General features: G+C 56.7%; 7 protein-coding genes across 7 annotated transcripts; 3 read left to right on the top strand and 4 right to left on the bottom strand.

The window, feature by feature from the left end:
- Positions 1-1,520: 1,520 nt before the first annotated feature.
- creB (ubiquitin C-terminal hydrolase CreB) lies at positions 1,521-4,877 on the top strand (the record flags this gene model as incomplete). The annotated part of the gene is made up of 6 exons (XM_025548096.1): positions 1,521-1,544; positions 1,761-2,141; positions 2,506-2,646; positions 2,715-2,728; positions 2,802-3,834; positions 3,885-4,877. The coding sequence occupies 6 exons, from the start codon at positions 1,521-1,523 to the stop codon at positions 4,875-4,877; spliced, it is 2,586 nt and encodes an 861-aa protein (XP_025399001.1).
- A 1,061-nt stretch (positions 4,878-5,938) lies between these two features.
- BO70DRAFT_396989 (YOS1 family protein) lies at positions 5,939-6,518 on the bottom strand (the record flags this gene model as incomplete). Its single annotated transcript, XM_025546659.1, has 4 exons — positions 5,939-5,994; positions 6,099-6,209; positions 6,325-6,384; positions 6,485-6,518. 4 exons carry the CDS (start codon positions 6,516-6,518, stop codon positions 5,939-5,941), a joined length of 261 nt encoding a protein of 86 aa, XP_025399000.1.
- A 243-nt stretch (positions 6,519-6,761) lies between these two features.
- BO70DRAFT_362652 (dolichyl-P-Man:Man(7)GlcNAc(2)-PP-dolichol alpha-1,6-mannosyltransferase) lies at positions 6,762-8,676 on the top strand. The gene is made up of 3 exons (XM_025543367.1): positions 6,762-6,796; positions 6,850-7,128; positions 7,183-8,676. Exons 1-3 carry the CDS (start codon positions 6,781-6,783, stop codon positions 8,619-8,621), a joined length of 1,734 nt encoding a protein of 577 aa, XP_025398999.1. The 5' UTR covers positions 6,762-6,780; the 3' UTR covers positions 8,622-8,676.
- Positions 8,677-9,094: 418 nt separating this feature from the next.
- On the bottom strand, positions 9,095-10,700 carry BO70DRAFT_292660 (dynactin subunit 2; the record flags this gene model as incomplete). Its single annotated transcript, XM_025539416.1, has 3 exons — positions 9,095-10,447; positions 10,531-10,590; positions 10,662-10,700. The coding sequence occupies 3 exons, from the start codon at positions 10,698-10,700 to the stop codon at positions 9,095-9,097; spliced, it is 1,452 nt and encodes a 483-aa protein (XP_025398998.1).
- Positions 10,701-11,588: 888 nt separating this feature from the next.
- On the top strand, positions 11,589-12,249 carry BO70DRAFT_362650 (uncharacterized protein; the record flags this gene model as incomplete). The annotated part of the gene is made up of 2 exons (XM_025543366.1): positions 11,589-12,044; positions 12,113-12,249. Coding segments are annotated over exons 1-2 (569 nt in total), but the record flags the coding sequence as incomplete, so codon positions are not given.
- A 142-nt stretch (positions 12,250-12,391) lies between these two features.
- On the bottom strand, positions 12,392-14,783 carry BO70DRAFT_387689 (CoA-acylating methylmalonate-semialdehyde dehydrogenase). The gene is made up of 3 exons (XM_025545923.1): positions 13,935-14,783; positions 13,230-13,867; positions 12,392-13,160 (listed from the first exon to the last, which is right to left on the bottom strand). Exons 1-3 carry the CDS (start codon positions 14,671-14,673, stop codon positions 12,744-12,746), a joined length of 1,794 nt encoding a protein of 597 aa, XP_025398996.1. The 5' UTR covers positions 14,674-14,783; the 3' UTR covers positions 12,392-12,743.
- A 428-nt stretch (positions 14,784-15,211) lies between these two features.
- Positions 15,212-17,726, bottom strand: clxA (calnexin). The gene is made up of 5 exons (XM_025543365.1): positions 17,376-17,726; positions 17,026-17,308; positions 16,839-16,969; positions 16,127-16,780; positions 15,212-16,071 (listed from the first exon to the last, which is right to left on the bottom strand). Exons 1-5 carry the CDS (start codon positions 17,499-17,501, stop codon positions 15,586-15,588), a joined length of 1,680 nt encoding a protein of 559 aa, XP_025398995.1. The 5' UTR covers positions 17,502-17,726; the 3' UTR covers positions 15,212-15,585.
- Positions 17,727-17,847: the final 121 nt, after the last annotated feature.

The raw sequence follows: 17,847 nt of genomic DNA, 5'->3' as shown, positions 1-17,847 counted from the left end.
GTGTATGTATGACATCGTATCGCATCTGGAGAGGGCCCCGGCCGTACCCCAGAAAGAGGGGAAGCAGAGAGTACATGACGATTGCATGGCCTGCCGCTGGGCCGATGGATTCTGGAAGTCATTACTACTACTAGTACTTATGCCATGGCAGGCTCGCAGCTGGGTCGGAATGCCCGTTGATCTCCTGACCCCGACCTGCGTCCCTGGTCCATGAGCGTAAGGTACCGATCTCTTCGACGTGGGAAAAGGTAACCCCGGACGGAGCAGAGGCGCTGCATCGCTCTCCCAGCATGAAGCCGTCGCCAAGAACGCCGCCAGGCTGGACGGCTGTGAAAATCACGCATTCCATCCCGCTGCGACGGCCGCTATCATCCCCTCCGTCACTATTCGCGGTGGTCGTTCTGATCATCCTGCTTCGACTGTGGCGGACATAGTCCAGTTGGGTGTCCATACCTGCAGTGGACGGAAGCATAGCCTCCAGCCTCTCTGCTTCGCGGTGCACTGGATGCGTTTCAGGTCGTACGGTTTGCACAAGGCTCATGGATAATGGGGAGCTAAGCCATGCCGATGGGCTGGCAACAAATCAGAGGCCGCAGTGCGCGACGGCGATGCAACCCCGGCCACAGCCAGTAACGCATAGTATTTATTCTCCGACAGATGGCTCGCCTTATCCGAGATGGCAGTCACTTGCACTTCCCTCCTGCCTCTTCGTCCTCCCTACGCAGTATACATCTAGCGACTAAACGGTAGTAGTGAAGGAGGAGTGTGTTTGGTGCATGCGCCCTACGTGATATTTCCGTTTTGGCACGTTACACAGCGTGAGCTATGAATAACCAGGTGTGGTCTGGGGATTTCCATTGAGTCAAGTACGACAGCGGTTTTTTACAGAGGCACAGAGTAGTCCGTACCATGGCATCCATTAGATATGTTTCCGCTTCCCTGTGTCCTCGGAGTTAAAAACCAGCTCACGGAGTTTAAGCCGGGTATATTCCAGGCCAGTGGATTATTCGGTCGGGCCCCCCCCCTCTTCTATCACATCATACATAGTCCAGTGTAGTCCTGGGTCGGACATAGCCTGTTCTTTATCCAAATGCCCTGTGGAGGAACCTTAAAGCCCACAATGGTGAAGGGCTGACGTAGCACTCCTATGGGCCAGGGGTGGGTATAGGACAGAGGGAGACAAGCAAGTCGTTGATATTATCAGGAGGGGGGGTTGGTTATTCGCGGATATTCCCCTTGGGACAGCCGGTTCCGACCAGGGCGGAGTTGATCGTGATACCACTGTAAAACACTGGCAGCCGTCCGTAAGGAACGAGCAGGTTCGCCGGTGCCGGGTCGGATGAGGGCCTCTGGTAACCTGGTTCCCTTGGAATGCGGACAGGTCACTTTAAGCTCTTTCTCACGAGAATGCCTCTCGAGTCTTGAATGATGTGATGGAATGGAATGGATGTGGTATCTATCGGAGTGGGATCGGGTGTTTCAATCGCCCCAAACCGCTCGGGCCCGCGCACCCGCCCGTCATGATGATTACGGACCGTACGCCGGTAAGGTAATACGCAGGCAGATGAATATACTCGACGGTTCCTGGGCATCGAGGAAGAGTGAGTAGGTTGGGGATTCATTCCGGCTACGACGTCGTTAGTCCCTTCTCTTCCCCTTCCTTGTCTCCTCCTATCTCGGACCCGGACCAGCGCTCTCCTCTCCTCCTCTCCTCCTCTCCTGCTCTCCCTGCCTCTCTCTCTCTACTCAGATCCTCCTAGAACGTGCCTATTCTTATTTTCTCAGCCCTCCTCCGTTCGCTGGGTCCAATTCGGCTGTGCCTCTCACACGCTGACCTGACCGCGCCGTTCTCCACCTTTCGATTCCGCCGCCCGTTCACGTTCCGCCCCATTCCTCGCTCCCTCACCCACTTCTCCAAGCCCTCCTCGAACGCTCATCGGACTTGCGGCCCTGTGAAACCCTATGCCTGCGACCTAGACATTGACATCTTCTCGCCCTTTGTTGCCGTCACCAAGTGTCTTGCCCTCGTGCCATATAGATCGCCGCCGTCGCCTCCTCAATTGCTCCCCCCTCTGTTCGGCCTCGCTTACCGGACCCTGCCGTCGCATACTGGCCGGCTCCGCCTGCGCGTTCTCCGGGCGGTTCACACTCGCCCCCCTTTCGATCCTGGCGTCGGCTTCTTTATCCCGCCAAAGTTACCAGATGAAGCTGAACGCTAAGGACTTAGACACTTTGCGATAATCATGGGGTCTTTTCTGAGGAGTTTCCGGAGAGATGTGGTGAGTTTTGAATCTGTCCGCTTCGCTTGGCCTTCCCTCTTCCTCCGAGGCGATCTGCGGAGTTCTACGTCGCTCGGTTCTCCCTCTGCTTGTCTCTACAATATACGGCGAAGGACGAAGAGGGAGCGCGCTGGAGAGGGCGAGGGAATGGATCCGCCGCACCCGAGCCCTCGAGTCGCCAGTCGCCATAGATTAGCACGATGCTGACAGTCTGGCTTCAATTTAGGGATCCTCCACGCCTTCGGTGGGGACGACTCCGGCGAAGAAAGAGCCCCAGCCGCTTCCGATGACCCCGCTGGAGAAGATGCTGCAGGATATGGGTTCAGTCCGGGATGATGGCAGTGACAAGTTCTTTGGAATGGAGAACGTGAGTTGGCCCATACTGCGGCTTGGCCGGGATGACTCTCCGTGACTAACATTTTTTTCGCGCTTTAGTTCGGCAATACCTGGTAAGTAGCTGATCAGACTATGCGCGGGGGAGGCGCGTTCGGGGAGTCGTGTTGCTAATGCCCGGTTGAACAGCTACTGTAACTCGATCTTGCAATGTCTGTACTATTCAGTCCCGTTTCGAGAAGCCGTCATCAATTATCCGACACGGACACCGATCGAAAGCCTGGAAGCCGCAATGATGAAGAACCTTCGGTTTCAGAACGTCGCTGCGAACTTGGAGGCGGAAGCACAAGCGGAAAAGCAGAAGGCCCTGAATGCTCAGCGCCCCGGGGCGCCGCCGGCTCCACCACAGAAGCCCGAGGACAAGGAGTCGCCGGAATATAAGAAGAAGATGGCCTTGCAGACACTGCCGCTGTTGGAAACGAAGAATAACGCGGTCAGTTACGGCATGTCAGAGTCGCTTTTTACCTCACTCAAGGACCTTTTCGAGTCGGTTGTCGCGAGCCAGTCTAGGATAGGGATAATCCGTCCGCAACATTTTCTGGACGTCCTTCGCCGTGAGCATGAAATGTTCCGGTCGGCGATGCATCAAGACGCACACGAATTTCTAAACCTTCTGCTCAACGAAGTGGTGGCGAACGTAGAGGCCGAAGCCATGAAGCAACCGGCACCGGAAAGGGCGCTTCTGCCCGCAGAACACACCGAATCTTCCGAACAGTCGGTCAGCTCGGGGTCCAAGACCCCCAATACGACGCGGTGGGTGCACGAGCTCTTTGAGGGGACTTTGACGTCGGAAACGCAATGTCTTACCTGTGAGAAGGTGTCTCAACGAGACGAGATTTTCTTGGACCTGTCTGTGGATCTAGAACAGCACTCGTCGGTCACTTCGTGTCTACGGAAGTTTTCGGCAGAGGAGATGCTTTGTGAACGAAACAAGTTTCACTGCGACAACTGCGGGGGTCTCCAGGAGGCCGAAAAACGGATGAAGATCAAGCGCCTTCCCCGGATCTTGGCCCTGCACCTGAAGCGTTTCAAATATACCGAAGATCTGCAGCGGCTCCAAAAGCTCTTCCACCGGGTCGTGTACCCCTACCATCTTCGCCTCTTCAACACCACCGACGATGCTGAAGACCCTGATCGCCTATACGAGCTGTACGCAGTGGTGGTGCATATCGGGGCGGCCCTTACCACGGGCACTATGTTGCCATCATCAAGACGCAAGATCGCGGGTGGCTGCTCTTCGATGATGAAATGGTCGAGCCTGTGGACAAGAACTATGTGCGCAACTTCTTTGGTGATAAGCCCGGGCTAGCGTGCGCCTACGTTCTGTTCTATCAGGAGACCACACTGGAGGCGGTTCTGAAAGAGCAAGAGCTTGAGAACTTGAACTCGAACCTTGCCGATTTGAACGAAGCTTCTATGAAACAGAATGGCTTCCCCCAACCACCAGGGGGGCTGGCCCATGTTCATAGTGCCTCGCAGATTCCCACGTATGAGGAGTCCCTGCGGAATACGGGCGGCCTTAAACGAGCCCCCACGGCGCCTCAGCTCCCCACTCATACGGAGCACACGGGCCCAGAGAATGTCCCGCTGAGTCCTGCCGTTGCCATTCCACCCCCCGTCCCGCCCATCCCAGAAGCCCACAGCAGGCCCTTGAGCCCGAAGAAGAGCGATGTGCAGTCCAAAAAGGAACGGGCCAAGGAAGAAAAGGAACGCAAGGCAGCTGAAAAGGAGTTGGAGAAGGTGCGTCGCAAAGAACAAGAAGCAAGGGTCAAGGAAAACCAGCGACGCGAGGAAGCCGAACTAAAGGCCGCTCTGGAGGCTAGCAAGGCATCCAAAGCAGACGAGGACCGGCGAGAGAACGGCAAGGACAGCGATTCGAAGAAGTCCAGCAGCGGGCTGAGTCGTCTAAAGCGGGGCAGCAAGAGCTTCAGCCAGCGCCTGGGCAAGGATAAGGACAGTCGCACGACGCCTTCTGGTCTGCCCACCGTGCCTAGCCCTGAGCCTGCGACTCCGACTCCCAACGACGTGCCCCCCGAACACACGCAGCCCCCCTCCCCGCACAAGGGGTCCCCCAAAGAATCACACATCCTCCACAAGCCCCTGGGCCACGACGACGAGCACGATGCGCTAAAAAGCCCCAAAGGCGACCGAGGCAAATGGCGGAGCTTCAGCATCCGAAAGAAGTCCTTCAGCATTCTTTCCTAGGCTGTGTGGCCCGCAAGGACATGTATCACATATTCGCCTTCTGCACATAGACACATGCGTTCTTCGTACATATTTTCGATGTATTATCACCCTTTCTCTTCACCACCGGTTCCACCCGATCGATATGCATGTCGCCCGTCGCCCTTTGAACGCTATGGTTTGACATGGGCCCGGTTCTTGTCTTACTTCCCTCAACCTTTTGGCCCCTGCCTGCATTGTGATGTGATGTCTTCCCCATTTACCACTTACTGCATGTTGTTTAGCCCTCCATCCTGCTTGCTTCTGTTCTTTTCTTCGTCTTCTTCTTCATCTTCTGCAACTTCCTCGATCATGTGATACCCGTGCCTGGGTCACAGCTGGGCAGGTGAGGCGTTTGGCGAGTTTGATCTCTGGGTTGCGAATTTTTTGTCTGGCTGTCCGGTCCTTATCTTAAATGAATTGTTTCTTGAATTCCGCGAGCGTCGAAGCTGATGCTCGACGAAAGAAACAGGCGGGTGTTTCGGTACTAGCACGGCGTGTCTATCCGTCATGACTGTCTCGGGCATGTCCTCCGTCGGGCGATGGGATCCAGCAAGTGTACGAACGTGGCGCAGTATATAGACTCGATGCGACAATACAAGACCCACAAGAGCCAATTCCAGCTAGTTTCCTGAGCTTCCTGCCCCGTAAGCGCTACAATCTGACCACTTGACCACTTGACCACTCCGGATAGACGATCTCACTGAACATCATCTCGAGACCTCCCTACCCCAAAGTGCAAAGCCCCGCCTCAACCAGCACGTAGAACCCATCCTTACGAACCCACCATTTCCCAATCCAGAATAGCGGTCCAAACACAAGTGGGATATCAATTCAATCCATTGCCCTTCCCTCCCTAATTTTCCCCTAATGAAGAACAACAACCTCCGTATATCTCATATTCAGAAGAAGAAGATAAGAAAGAAGGAAAGGAAGGAAGAACACCGGCTCGTACGTACGTCACGTATATCCGCAACCAAACCCGTCCGAACGCGATGCGACGCGACGCAACACAACACAACACAACACATAGAATTGATTGTTCAACCCAGAATAAGCTCGTACACGATGACTATCGTATTGATGACGATGAGGGGTACTATAGCCGACAGTCACACGGGTATTTGGTTAGATCACGTACAATTCAATTCAGAGGATTGGGGGATTCAAAGGGGGGGGGGGGGGGGGGGCAGAGGAACGTACTTCGCATCACGGTCCGGACACTGGCGATCAGATTAATGGTTTTGGCTTTCACACTGGTGGTGTCGTAGGCGGCGCCGAAGGCCGGGTCGCCTTGCGTGCGGCCCCATCCGACTGTTGAGGGAGAGAGTGTGTGGTTAATTGGATTCCTTGGGGGTTTCGCTTGGGAGATGGCTGAGGTTGGAGAAGGGAAGGGGAGGGAGGAGCTATGGTAGTAGGGTGGACGTACTCCGGGCGAGGAAGCGGTCTTCGGAGAGGACGGCGAGGGAGTTGATGAGTAGGATGATCACTGCATGGATGGATGGATGGATGCCTGTTAGTGAGCTGTCCCGGGGGGAGGGGTTGTTTTGGTCGGGGGATGGAATGGAATATAAGGGAAATGGGCGCACCGTAGACCAGTTTCCCCAGGCCGAAGAAGAACATCTTGAGGGCTGTGGGGGAGGAGGGGAGGCCAGACAATCGGAGAGATCTGGACCAGCTGGCGCTTGATGTGATGCTGCTGGGGAAAGAGCGCGGCGGAGAGGCGGAGAGGCGGAGGCGGCCTCGGAGGCGGAGAGCCAGCCCGCCCGGCAGTATCTGGAGTGCTGCATACGTAATGCCTTCTCGCGCATTGCTGGCCTTTCTTTTCTTCTTCTTTTTCTAGTAACTGGACATCCAGAGACAGACGGTGGTCAATGGTACCATCATGGCGAGAGACGTCAGTAAGTGGCGATAGATTTCGACTCCGAAACACATGCTGACCCCCCCCCAACAGTCTACGTGCTTCTCCTCGTCGCGATCCCGGCCCTGATCCTCCTTCATCTGGCCGTCGCCCCCTACACCAAGGTCGAGGAGTCCTTCCATGTCCAGGCCATCCATGACATCTTGTCCTATGGCGTCCCCACTCGCAACGTCTCCGAGACTCTCCGCGCCAACTATGACCATTTCGCGTTCCCAGGGGCTGTGCCCCGGACGTTTGTCGGCGCACTGGTGCTGTCCGGGCTGTCGCAGCCCTTCATCTGGTTGAGCGACAAGGTCGATCGACAATTCCTAGGTACTTGGGCCCCAAACGGCCCTCATTTGAGCTACATCCCTGACAGTCGACCAGCGCGAGCAATCCTCGGCCTTTTCAATGCCGCTTCGTTGCTCTCATTTGCGTCCGGGCTGCGACGCACCGCTGGCAAGACCACGGCAGTCTGGTACCTGCTCCTCCAAGCCAGCCAGTTCCACGTTCTCTTCTACGCCTCGCGAACACTATCCAACATGTTCGCCTTCGGTCTGACCACTCTGGCCCTGCGATATCTCCTCCCCGAGCCCGTCAGCCCCGAGGTCTACAAGAAACGCTCCCGACTCTCCCTCTTCCTGTTGACCGTAGCCGGAATCATCTTCCGCTCCGAGCTGGCGATTTTCCTCGCAACCAACACCCTCTTCCTCTTCGCGACCAAACGCATTACCATTCAACGCGAGATTATCCCCGCCGGAATCCTGGGTCTGCTCGTCGGGCTGGCCTCGACCGTCCTGGTGGACTCATTCTTCTGGCAACAGTTTCCCCTATGGCCTGAGCTGGCAGCTTTCAAATTCAACGTCATCTCCGGTCAGGCATCAGCCTGGGGCACGGATCCCTGGCACTTTTACTTCACCAGCGCTATTCCACGTATCCTCTCTAACCCGGTTCCCGTGGTCGACATTGTCGGGATCGCAGTCGCCCTATACCAGCCCGCGACCCGCTCCCTCGCAGCGTACGCCCTCATACCGTCCCTCCTCTTCATCGCCATCTACAGCGCCCAGCCGCACAAGGAATGGCGCTTCATCATCTACACCATCCCCGCCATCACCTCCGCCTCCGCCCTCGGCGCCTCCTACATCTGGACCCACCGAGCCAAGTCCCTCCTCTACCAACTCTTTTCCTTGTTCATCCTCGCCTCCACCCTGCTCTCATTCGCCCTCTCCACATTCGTCCAACTCCCCATCTCCTCCACCAACTACCCCGGCGCCAACGCCCTTCACGCCCTGCACTCGCACGCCAACCCCAACCTCAACCCCAACCTCAACCCCAACCTAAACACCCCAGTCATCTCCGTCTACCTAGGCAACCTAGCCTGCCAAACCGGCGTCACCCGCTTCCTGCAACACCCCTCCTCCACTTCCCCCAACCCCCCCGCCGACTCCCCAATCCCAGTCTGGAAATACGACAAAACCGAAGACGAAGCCACCAAGTCCTCTCCCTCCTTCTGGTCCCAATTCGACTATCTCGTCCTCGAGCCAGACGAGGCAGCCACGGTCCTCGCCCTCACCACTTCTCTGAACCAGAACCAGTGGGAAGACATTGACACCGTGGACGGCTTCTCGGGCGTGAGGATACTCCGCCCCGGTCAGCCGGCTGGTGTATTGGAGGAGAGATTCGTGAGGAGTATATTGAGTCCCAAGGTCGCTCAGGTATGGATGTCAGGTCGGGAGTTGTTCAGGAAAGTGGTTTCGAGGGGTTTGTGGGTTGAGTTGGTCATGGAGCCAAAGATTAGGGTTCTGAGGCAGGTGAGGGGGGAGTGAGTGTGTTGAGAGAGTGATTGTTTGATTAATTGATGGAGTGAAAGAGTGGGAGTAGGATGGGGGGGTGGGTCTGTGTATATAGTATATAATGAGCTCGTGTTGTGCCATCTAGCTGCGCGGATAAAGTGGTTCTGTTGTCTGTTTGCATAACATCCATCGCTGATGATTACATGGCTCTTGCTTTCGTCTTCGTCTGCTCTGAGCGGAAGGGATATCCCGGGTCGATTCGATTCAGGGCAAACCAAAACTCTGATGACTAACTACTACTTAATAACTATACAATATGTAAGGCTTTAGTTGTGAATGTGGTATTATTTTCTGCTTGACTGCATATCATAGATATACAAGAAAGAGAGACAGACGAATAGAGCGGTAGAGAGATAGATATATTCCAAGGACACGTGACCAGCATTTACAGCACACCACCTCAGCCAGCACCGGCATCGATATCGATATCGATATCAATATCGAGCCTACGCCTCTCCTCCACTCAGACGCTCCAATCTACTCTCTAGGTCACGGACCCACGGTTCCACCAGTTCGATATTACTCTTCATGGCTGTCTCGCCCTGGCTCGTCTTCTCCTCGACGACGCGCAGACCCTCGCGCCATTGTTCGATCTCGCGAGCCATGTCGACTTGACGCTTCTCGAGCAGGTCCAGGGACTCGGAGGCCTGGGCGGCTCCGGCGTGGATGGCGCGGAGGGAGCGGAGGCGTTCCAGCACGCTGGGGAGGATGGGGTGGAGGGATTGGATGGTGGGGAGGGTGGAGTAGAGGGCTTGGATCTTGGTTGCTTGTTCGTCGCGCTGGGTGGCGGCGGGGTCGACCTCGGTTGCGGACGACGAGGAGACGGACATGTCTGAGGGCTCGATGGCGGCGGAGGCGATGCGCGCGTTCTGGGCGGCCTTGGCGGCGTCCACGGCGCGTTTGCGCGCAGACGCCAGAGCCTCTGTATCGGCGGTGAGCTTTCGGACGCGCGTGGAGAGTGTCTCGAGATGCGGGGTGGTGATGGTGGTGGAGGGCGCCGCGGAGCCCATGGTCGGTACGGCGGACATGGGGTGCGGACCCACGAGCATGTTCATGAGGGTCGATAGACGGGACGTCAGGTGGTCCAGGGCTGGAAGTACCGGCTGCAGCGCTGGCTCGGAGATGCCGTCGCTGACGAAGGGGTTCGACGAGCTGGATATTCCCATGGCGGCTTCGATGAGCGCCAGCCGGCCGTCAAATGCTGCCGCGTGGGCCAGGACACCGGCGGAAGAGGCGGGGGCGTCGGGCTGTGTGCTTGTGGAATCGCCAGGGGTGGTAGTGGGGGGTTCGGATGTGGATTGCGATGCTGTTGCTATCTTCTGTGACAATGCTGCTGCCGCCGAGTGCGGCCCGGAGGTACTTCGGGAGGTGTACAGGTTGTCCAATGCGCGACTGAGTTCCAGGACGCCGTCGCCAATGGCCTCCTTTCCACCGGCGGGGGCTTCGGGCGTTTCGGCTTCGGATTCGGTTTTGGACGGTTGCGAGGCCATCTCGGTCTTCAATTCCTCCACTTCCCTGCGAAGGCGCGCGAGCTTCCTCTCCACGCTTTCATCTTCGCTGTCACTGAAGTCTTCCGGTTCCTCGAGCCCGTTTTCCGGTCTCCGGCGCCGCCGGCGGTTCTTGTTTCGGTATGCTTTGCGTTTTAACGCGATGCTGTCGGAGAAATTGACATCACGGGCATCGACCGTGGCGCCGAGGAAGTGGGCGCGCGCCTCGTCCGCGTTGATTCCCTGCCGGTCGATGTCGGAGTTGGAGCCGGTGTCATCTTCTGCGTTGGATGCTGTGCGGATAGTTGTGGGCTGTAGAGCGAGAAGGAAGGAATGAGCGGTTAGGAACAAGAGGAAGGGGAGATTGAAGTCCAGCTCCAGGCAGGGTGGCTAACCGGGATGGTGGAGGCTTCGTCGGTCAGGTCGGGGGTCTCATAGATATCGGGCGCGAGATCCTGAACCAAACAATGGGGTTAGTAGGCCGGGGCGGAGAAGTGGGGGGAGCGGAGAGCGAAAATAGACGGACCAAATCTGGAAGACCAGCATATTTCCGGTTGAAAGACATGGTGAGCTGACCCGTGGCAATTGCGATGGGCGCTTGGAGGCGGCGGAGGAGATGGTTGGGGATGTTTGGTTGCGTCGCCGCATCCCGAGAGGCGCTGGCACGTGCAAGGGGCGCTGCCGCGGCAGCCTGAGGCAGCCTGAGGTAGCCTCGGGCAGCCACGTCAGGGCGGCGGACCTTCCCGTCCTGACAGATGCCGTCACTGTCAGGCACACCCATATAGTGTAATGGACAAGGCCATTGTGCTTCCAGAACAATCTGCAGTGAGGCTATCAGGACCCAAAAACATAATGACCGGACAGGAAATAGTCCGGACCACCAGCAGCCATTGACTGGAAATACTCCGGGTCCGAGATCGCATTGTCAACCTGATCACTCGATCGTACGGAGGGAGTACTGGCAATGACTGCCTCACGTGTCGGAAGCCTCGGCGGAAGCGGCCTGGAAAGGAAGGCAGGCGTATCGTATCACATCTCACACATCACATGAATCCTGATCTATATAAATCCCCCAGCGTGGCTTTCCCCTTCTCTCCTCTTCATCTTCCAATCCATCATCACCCATCCATCCCCACTCATCACCCCCCCCCCTAGAAACCATCTTATCCGAATTACACTACCAACCTACCTACCTCACCCACCCCGCACCCCATCATCATGGCCGCCCCCGCAGATATCACCATCATGAACCTCAATGGAGAATGGACGATGGTATGGTACCACCACACCGCTACCGCCAACCAACCACTACCATCTCCTCCTCCAAACTAACCAACAACATCTACAACAGGATAAATCCCTTTCCAACCCCACAGAGCCGATTCTCGAGCTGGTAAGCCCCCACCAACAACAACAAAAACCAACCCCATAACTCACCCCCTCCCCAAAACAGCAAGGAATGGGCTGGATGATGCGTAAAGCCCTCGGCCTCGCAACCGTAACCCTCTCAATCCACTCGTTCCCGGACGCCGCCGAGCCCAGCGTCCTGCACATCGACATCGACCAGACCGTGACGGGGGGCATCAAAGGCACGACCGAGCGGCGGCTCAGCGACGGCAAGAAGCGCGAGCACCAGGACCACATCTTCGGGAATGTGCGCGGGTGCTCGAAGCTGTTCCGGGGGTCGAAGGGCGAGGATGCTGATGGGAAGGTCCGTCCCTATTTGAAGTTTGACTCGGAGACCGAGGATCCCCTCGTCTTTCGGTTCTTGAGGGGCGAGGTGTTGGCCGATGGGAAGGAGTGTGAGGGGTTTCTGGTTGAGGAGTTGGGTGAGGAGTATGGTGAGGGTGAGGGGCTTTGGTTACAGAGCTTTGTTGAGAATTTGGATGTTGGGTGGACGGCTGAACAGGTTAGTGGGTGTTTTTTTTTTTTTGGTTGTTGTTTTTGGAAATGGGTTCTGACGTTGCATGGGCTTAGATCTGGGGGTTCGAGATCATTGATGGGAAGCGCTACTATACTCGTCGCGTGGCAGTTGTCAAGGATGGCTCCTACAAGTTGGCCCGCTTCGTCTACAGCTACATCAGGCCGAGGGCTGACTGAGGGCTGAGCGTGTGGGAGACGTATGGTTGGATGACTGTGTGTATAAGTAAGAGTGATGGTGATAGAGACCCACAAAATACAGTAGCAGCATCGAGGTTGAGGAGTCGGTATACAGCTTCAGCTGTGACGCCCAGTACCATTTCACACTACAATGCGATTCAGATGTCAACATTATCATAGTCCCTTTCATTAAGCGTATATGCACACGATCCATTGAAAATTGCGAAAGCGCAGAAAAGTACGTTAGTAGCCATGTAAGTGCATGTACATCCAGGGCATAGCATTTGACCTGCCTGCCCAACACCCCGACTCCAGCTGAATTCATTCCCGTTGAGATCCGCCAAGTAAAGATCAGAGTATCATACTGGGAGAGCGCAATGGCAATTTGAAGGAATCAGGTTGAACTAGGTCGCAATGAAACAATAGAAAAATACATAAGTGGTATAGATTCATATCCGCTGCTTTGGTTTTTTATAATTTTTTTTGGTTTGTTTTCCATCTCATAATATCATGAGTGAGTAGGCATGACGGTATGGGCCTTGGTGCTGACGGCATCCTCACTCCGCCACAGGCTGGTCACTGTCTTCTGCTGGGTGTAGAACTGCAGCCCGGGCTTGCCGTAGAAGGTGTTGGCGCCGCCACCGGCGATACTCTTCTTATTACCGGTGAAGGAGAACATGGGCAGCGGGACCGGGATGGGCACGTTGATGCCGACCTGGCCGGCCTCGATGTCCTTCTGGAAGCGGGAGGCGGTCGGGCCGGAGCAGGTGAAGATGGCAGCGCCGTTGCCGTACTCGTTCGCGTTGATGAGATCGATGGCGTCGTCCAAGGTGGGGACGGAGAGGCAAACCAGGACGGGGCCGAAGATTTCCTCCTTGTAGCACTTCATCTCGGGGGTCACGTTCGTGATAATGGTAGGGCCGACCTGGAGAGCGATGATTGGTTAGAGGACATGTGGTGCATGTATTGGGGGTGTGTGAGGGAGTGGTCTTACAAAGTTGCCGTTGGGGTAGTTCTCCGGCTTGTAGCCTCTACCGTCGAGGAGAATTGTGGCGCCCTCCTCTTCGGCGCTGGCGATCAGGTCTTCGATGCGCTTCTTGCTTTCGGGGCTGATGACGGGGCCGAGATCGGCACCCTCTTCGAATCCTCCGTTGACGTTCAGAGCCTTGGCCCGTTCGGCCATCTCCGGAAGCCAGTCCTGAGTCTCGCCAACCGTGACAAGCGTGCTCAGAGCCATGCAGCGCTGGCCAGCAGCACCGAACGCCGCTCCGACGATGGCGTTGAGGGTCTGGTTCTTGTTACAGTCCGGCATCACGGCAGCATGGTTCTTAGCGCCCAGGTTGGCCTGGACACGCTTGCCATTGGCAGAGCCTCGAGTGTAGATGTACTCTCCGGCGCGGTTGCTTCCGACGAAGCTGATGGCCTTGATGGCGGGCTCGTCAAGGATGAAATCGACCGTCTTTGCAGCGCCGTGGACGATGTTGATGACACCATCAGGGAAGCCTGCTTCCTTAGCCAGCTCTGCCAGGATCATCGCCGCTCCGGGGTCCCGCTCGGACGGCTTCATGATGAGACAGTTACCGGTTACGGTAGCGACGGGAATGCACCAAAGGGGGATCATTGCGGGGAAGTCTGCCGGGGTGCGGTTAGCCTCGGGGAACGCAGCTGCGAGCTTGCGTGGCACTGCAGGATCACTCACTGAAAGGACAGATGGCGGCAACCACGCCCAGAGGCTCCCTATAGCTTCTAGTCTCCATATCCTTGGCAACTTCCAATACTTCGCCCGTCAACTGGGTGGTGATGCCGCAGGCGGTTTCGGCGACCTGAAGGCCACGGAGAACGTCACCCTTGGCATCGGCGAAGGTCTTACCTTGCTCAAGCGTGATGGATGCAGCCAGGCGATCCCAGTTCGCGCGAATCAGACTAACAAACTTGAACATGATCTGCTGTTTGGCAATGACACTTGTTGCGCGCCATGCCGGGAAAGCCTTCTCCGCGGACTCCACGGCGGCCCGCAACTCCTCATCGGTGCTTTGCGGGACCCGGGTGATCAGGTTGTTGGTAGCGGGGTCGTGCAGGTCAATCCATGTCGTCGCCTTGGACGAGACGAATTTGTTGTCTAGGAAATTGGCGGTGTCAATGGGGTTGGCAATGGGACGGTGGTCCGTCGGGTATTCGGTGGCGGTGGTAGCCGCAGAGGTGGTTGCGGGGGTGAGCTGCCTGGCTGTGGCGTGGAGTCTGCGGGTGGCCACCAGAGCAGCTGGAGATGCTACCGAGGAAGCAGAGTATGATGGCGACGACAACGAAGACAGGGTGGCAGTCGAGAGACGCCGGGAGGCCGACGCCGCAGCTACTGATCTGGTGGTGGCCACGGCCGTGCGGGGAGAGGCAACGCGGAGAGCGGGGATGGAACGGGCAAGCGACCGACGGGCGGCCATGATGAATATGGGGAGGGGAGAGGGGAGAGGGGAGAAGGGTGGGAGGGATGTAAGAAGCTCTCAATGAATGAGATAGAACAGCAAAGAGGGGGGGATAGCTAGTAGTAGCGGCAGCGGAGGGCAGGGAGGGGGGGCAGGAGGATAAATAGGTTGCGACGAGGCGGGAGTAAGGAAGAGCAAGTATGGATCCGCCCCGGACTGTCCACCACATATCTGGCTCCGAGGCTGCGATAAGTCGATCCCCCTCGGCGCCCCCGGCCAATCACATGGGGACCGGGACTACCTACCGGATTGGGCCAGCTCAGTGGCAGCGCTACGACTAAAGTAGATCGTCAGTAGTCTGTCTACTTAGATCCCCCCGTACTACGGAAATGACAGCTATCTAGATACATGATAGTACATATCTACAGAGAATACTCGTTCACGATCCTGTTACACAATTCTTGAAGTAACGCGATCACTATCCTATCCTCGGGGTTCGTGGCGACTGCTATCCGATATCGCCCCCCAGCGGAGATTCACAAAATTGTGACTTCGGGTCCCGAAAAAAGTCTTGAATTATGAATATGAACTAAATGAACCAATGGCACTTTCTTTCGTAGGCTACTTTACAAGTCTCATTTGCATAGGGCTCTCCTCCTAGGACAAGATGATGGGTGCTGGTATTCATCTGCCCTCACAGGCCCGGTCTGTGTCTGATGCACAACCGCCCCTGCCTTGGACCGCGAATTCAGAATGAATCAATTGATTGAACGCTGCAACAGGTATAAGATTGAAACACAAAGTGGTTGGGGATGTCCCTAGTTTGTTGTTGGTGGTGTCGTTTTTTTTTTTTTTGTCTCCGCCGTTTTCGCTTTTAATCACTTCCCCTCGTTCTGCCCCGTGGAAGGTCTCCCTGGTGACTGCACCTGTTTACGAGCGGGTGTTGCGCTTGGTAGCACCGCCCTTGCCGGTGTCAGCGGAAGAGCTGGTGGCCTCGGACTTCTCCTTGGTGGCTCCGGCGGCCTCCTTGCCCTTCTTGGCGGCAGGAGCGGGGGCCGGGGTGCTGGCGCTGACGGCGCCCACCACGACAAGAACCATCGTGAGGAGCAGAGCAGCCAGACCACCAGCCACATCGGGAACCTGCTTCACGGCGTTGATGGGGTCCTGCTTGGTGAGGTGGACGAAGTTGTTAACCTTCTCCTTGATGTGGGCAATGGGGTCCTCCTTGAAGCTGACGCTGGGCTCGTCGACCTTCTCTTCCGGCTTGGGCTTGTTGGCCTCCTCCTCAGCCAGCTCGATGGGGTGCTTGATGTCGAAGGTCTCGTGGCGCAGCTGCTCAGCATCCTCAACGGAGTGGCCGATGTAGATGTTGTCGAACAGAATGTCGTTCTGCATGGTCCAGATCTCGAAACCAATCTGCATAACGATTAGTGACGGGGACTTCATCTCGGTGGCACATGAGTAGACTTACAGCGCCCATGGGCTCAAAGTTGGAAGGAGTCTTGTCCTCGAAGTAGTCGGGGTTGGCGATCTTGCGAGGAGCCCAGGGTCCCTTGTAGGCCGGGTTCTCGATCAGAGGAGCGGACCACTTGCCCTTGTACTCGGGGTTCTTGATCAGAGGGGCAGACCACGGGCCACACCCGGCAGCCTCCTGGCACTTGGGGTTGGGGACAGTGGGGGGAACCCAGTCACCATCCTCCTCGTCATCCCAGTCCTCGGGCTTCTCAGCCTCCGGGTCGGGAATGCTCGAGGGCTCGTCCTCAAGCCAGTCCTCGGGAATGGTAGCCTCCTCATCCACAATCTCGTAGGGAGCCTCCTCATCCCAGTCCTCAGGCTTCGAAGCCTCGGGGTCGGCGATCTTAGACTCATCCACCCAGTCGGCGGGCTTGCTGTCATTGGGGTCATCGATCTCCTGCTCGGGGTTGACAGCAGGGCTGAAGTCCTCGAGCAAGTTACCCTCCTTGACGGACTCGCCATCAATCAGGATCTGGAAGGTCTGGTCGGGGTTGACGATCAGAGTGTACAAGGAGGTGACCTTGGAGGTACGAGCGGTAGGGGGGGCCTTGAGGTGCTTCTCCTCGTATTCGCCGGTCTTGGGGTTCTTGTGACGGAAGATGAAGTGAACCTAGGGTTTTGTTAGCTGGCGTAGTCCTTACACCCAACAGCGCGCTCGTGTATCGTACCTTGTTGGTGGCACCGCACTTGTCGGGACCGAACATGATCATGTAGGGAGAGGAGTTGGAGAATTCCTCGGCGTGAAGCGCCTTGTTGTCCTGAAGAAGCTTCAGGTAGGCACCACCGCAAACGAGAGAGTCTGAGACAGCACGGTTAAAATTCTGTCGTTGCGAAGCAGTGAGGCGATCCACTTACTCTGCGGCTTAACCTCATACTGGACGACCAGGGTCTTGTCCTTGTTGTCGATCTTCTCGGGGAACTTGGCCGAGATGGCGTGGTGGGCAGCGACGTTCTTGACAACGAGACCCTTGTCGCCCTTAATGCCCTTCAGGACAGTGGGCTCCTCGACGGACCATTCACCAACGTAGGCCCAGTCCTCCTCCGACTTGGAGTCTTCCTTCTGGGCGTGAGAGGGAGTCCACCGGGAGTTCCAATCGTCGGTAAACTGCTCCAGGAACGGGGCTTGAAGGGTGGTGGGCTGGACGCGCGCCGTTAGCAGGGTGCGCAGACGTCGGCCGAACATCGGCCAGAGAGTGTGTACTCACGGTGAAATCAGGCTTGTCGGCGACAGCGGTGGTCTCGGGCTTCTTCTCAGTCTCCTCAGCATGAGCGATGCTCATGATGGAGGCCGAGGAGACCAGGGCAGAAGTCAAAGCAGTGTTAAAACGCATTGTGGATGGCGACCGGCGCTCTTAGACCCGAACGTCGGACAGAGAAAGGAAGGGAAGGGTGGAAATAAACAAAGCGAGGAAGCGCGCGAGCAATTGGACCTCCTGGGGAAGGATGGAGGGCAAGCTCAACGATCAATTAGCTGCACGGGGAAGTGGAAGATGGGTGCGTGTGGGGAGGAAGAAGAGGAGGAGGAAAGCAGCTGGAGGAAGGTTGTTATATAAGAAGACGCAAGGCAATGCATGAAGCTGGGAAGTTCAAGGTGGCCTCTTCCGCCGCCGCTGCTCGTTGGGGTAAAGTCCCGCCTGCCCGATACGGTTAGTCGCGATTCTCCAATGTTCTGCGGGT

This window comes from Aspergillus heteromorphus, assembly GCF_003184545.1.
Source record: "Aspergillus heteromorphus CBS 117.55 chromosome Unknown BO70scaffold_14, whole genome shotgun sequence".
Taxonomy (NCBI): Eukaryota; Fungi; Ascomycota; class Eurotiomycetes; order Eurotiales; family Aspergillaceae; genus Aspergillus; species Aspergillus heteromorphus.
Note: the sequence above shows the minus strand (reverse complement) of the source record. Positions and strands in the feature narration are given on the sequence as shown.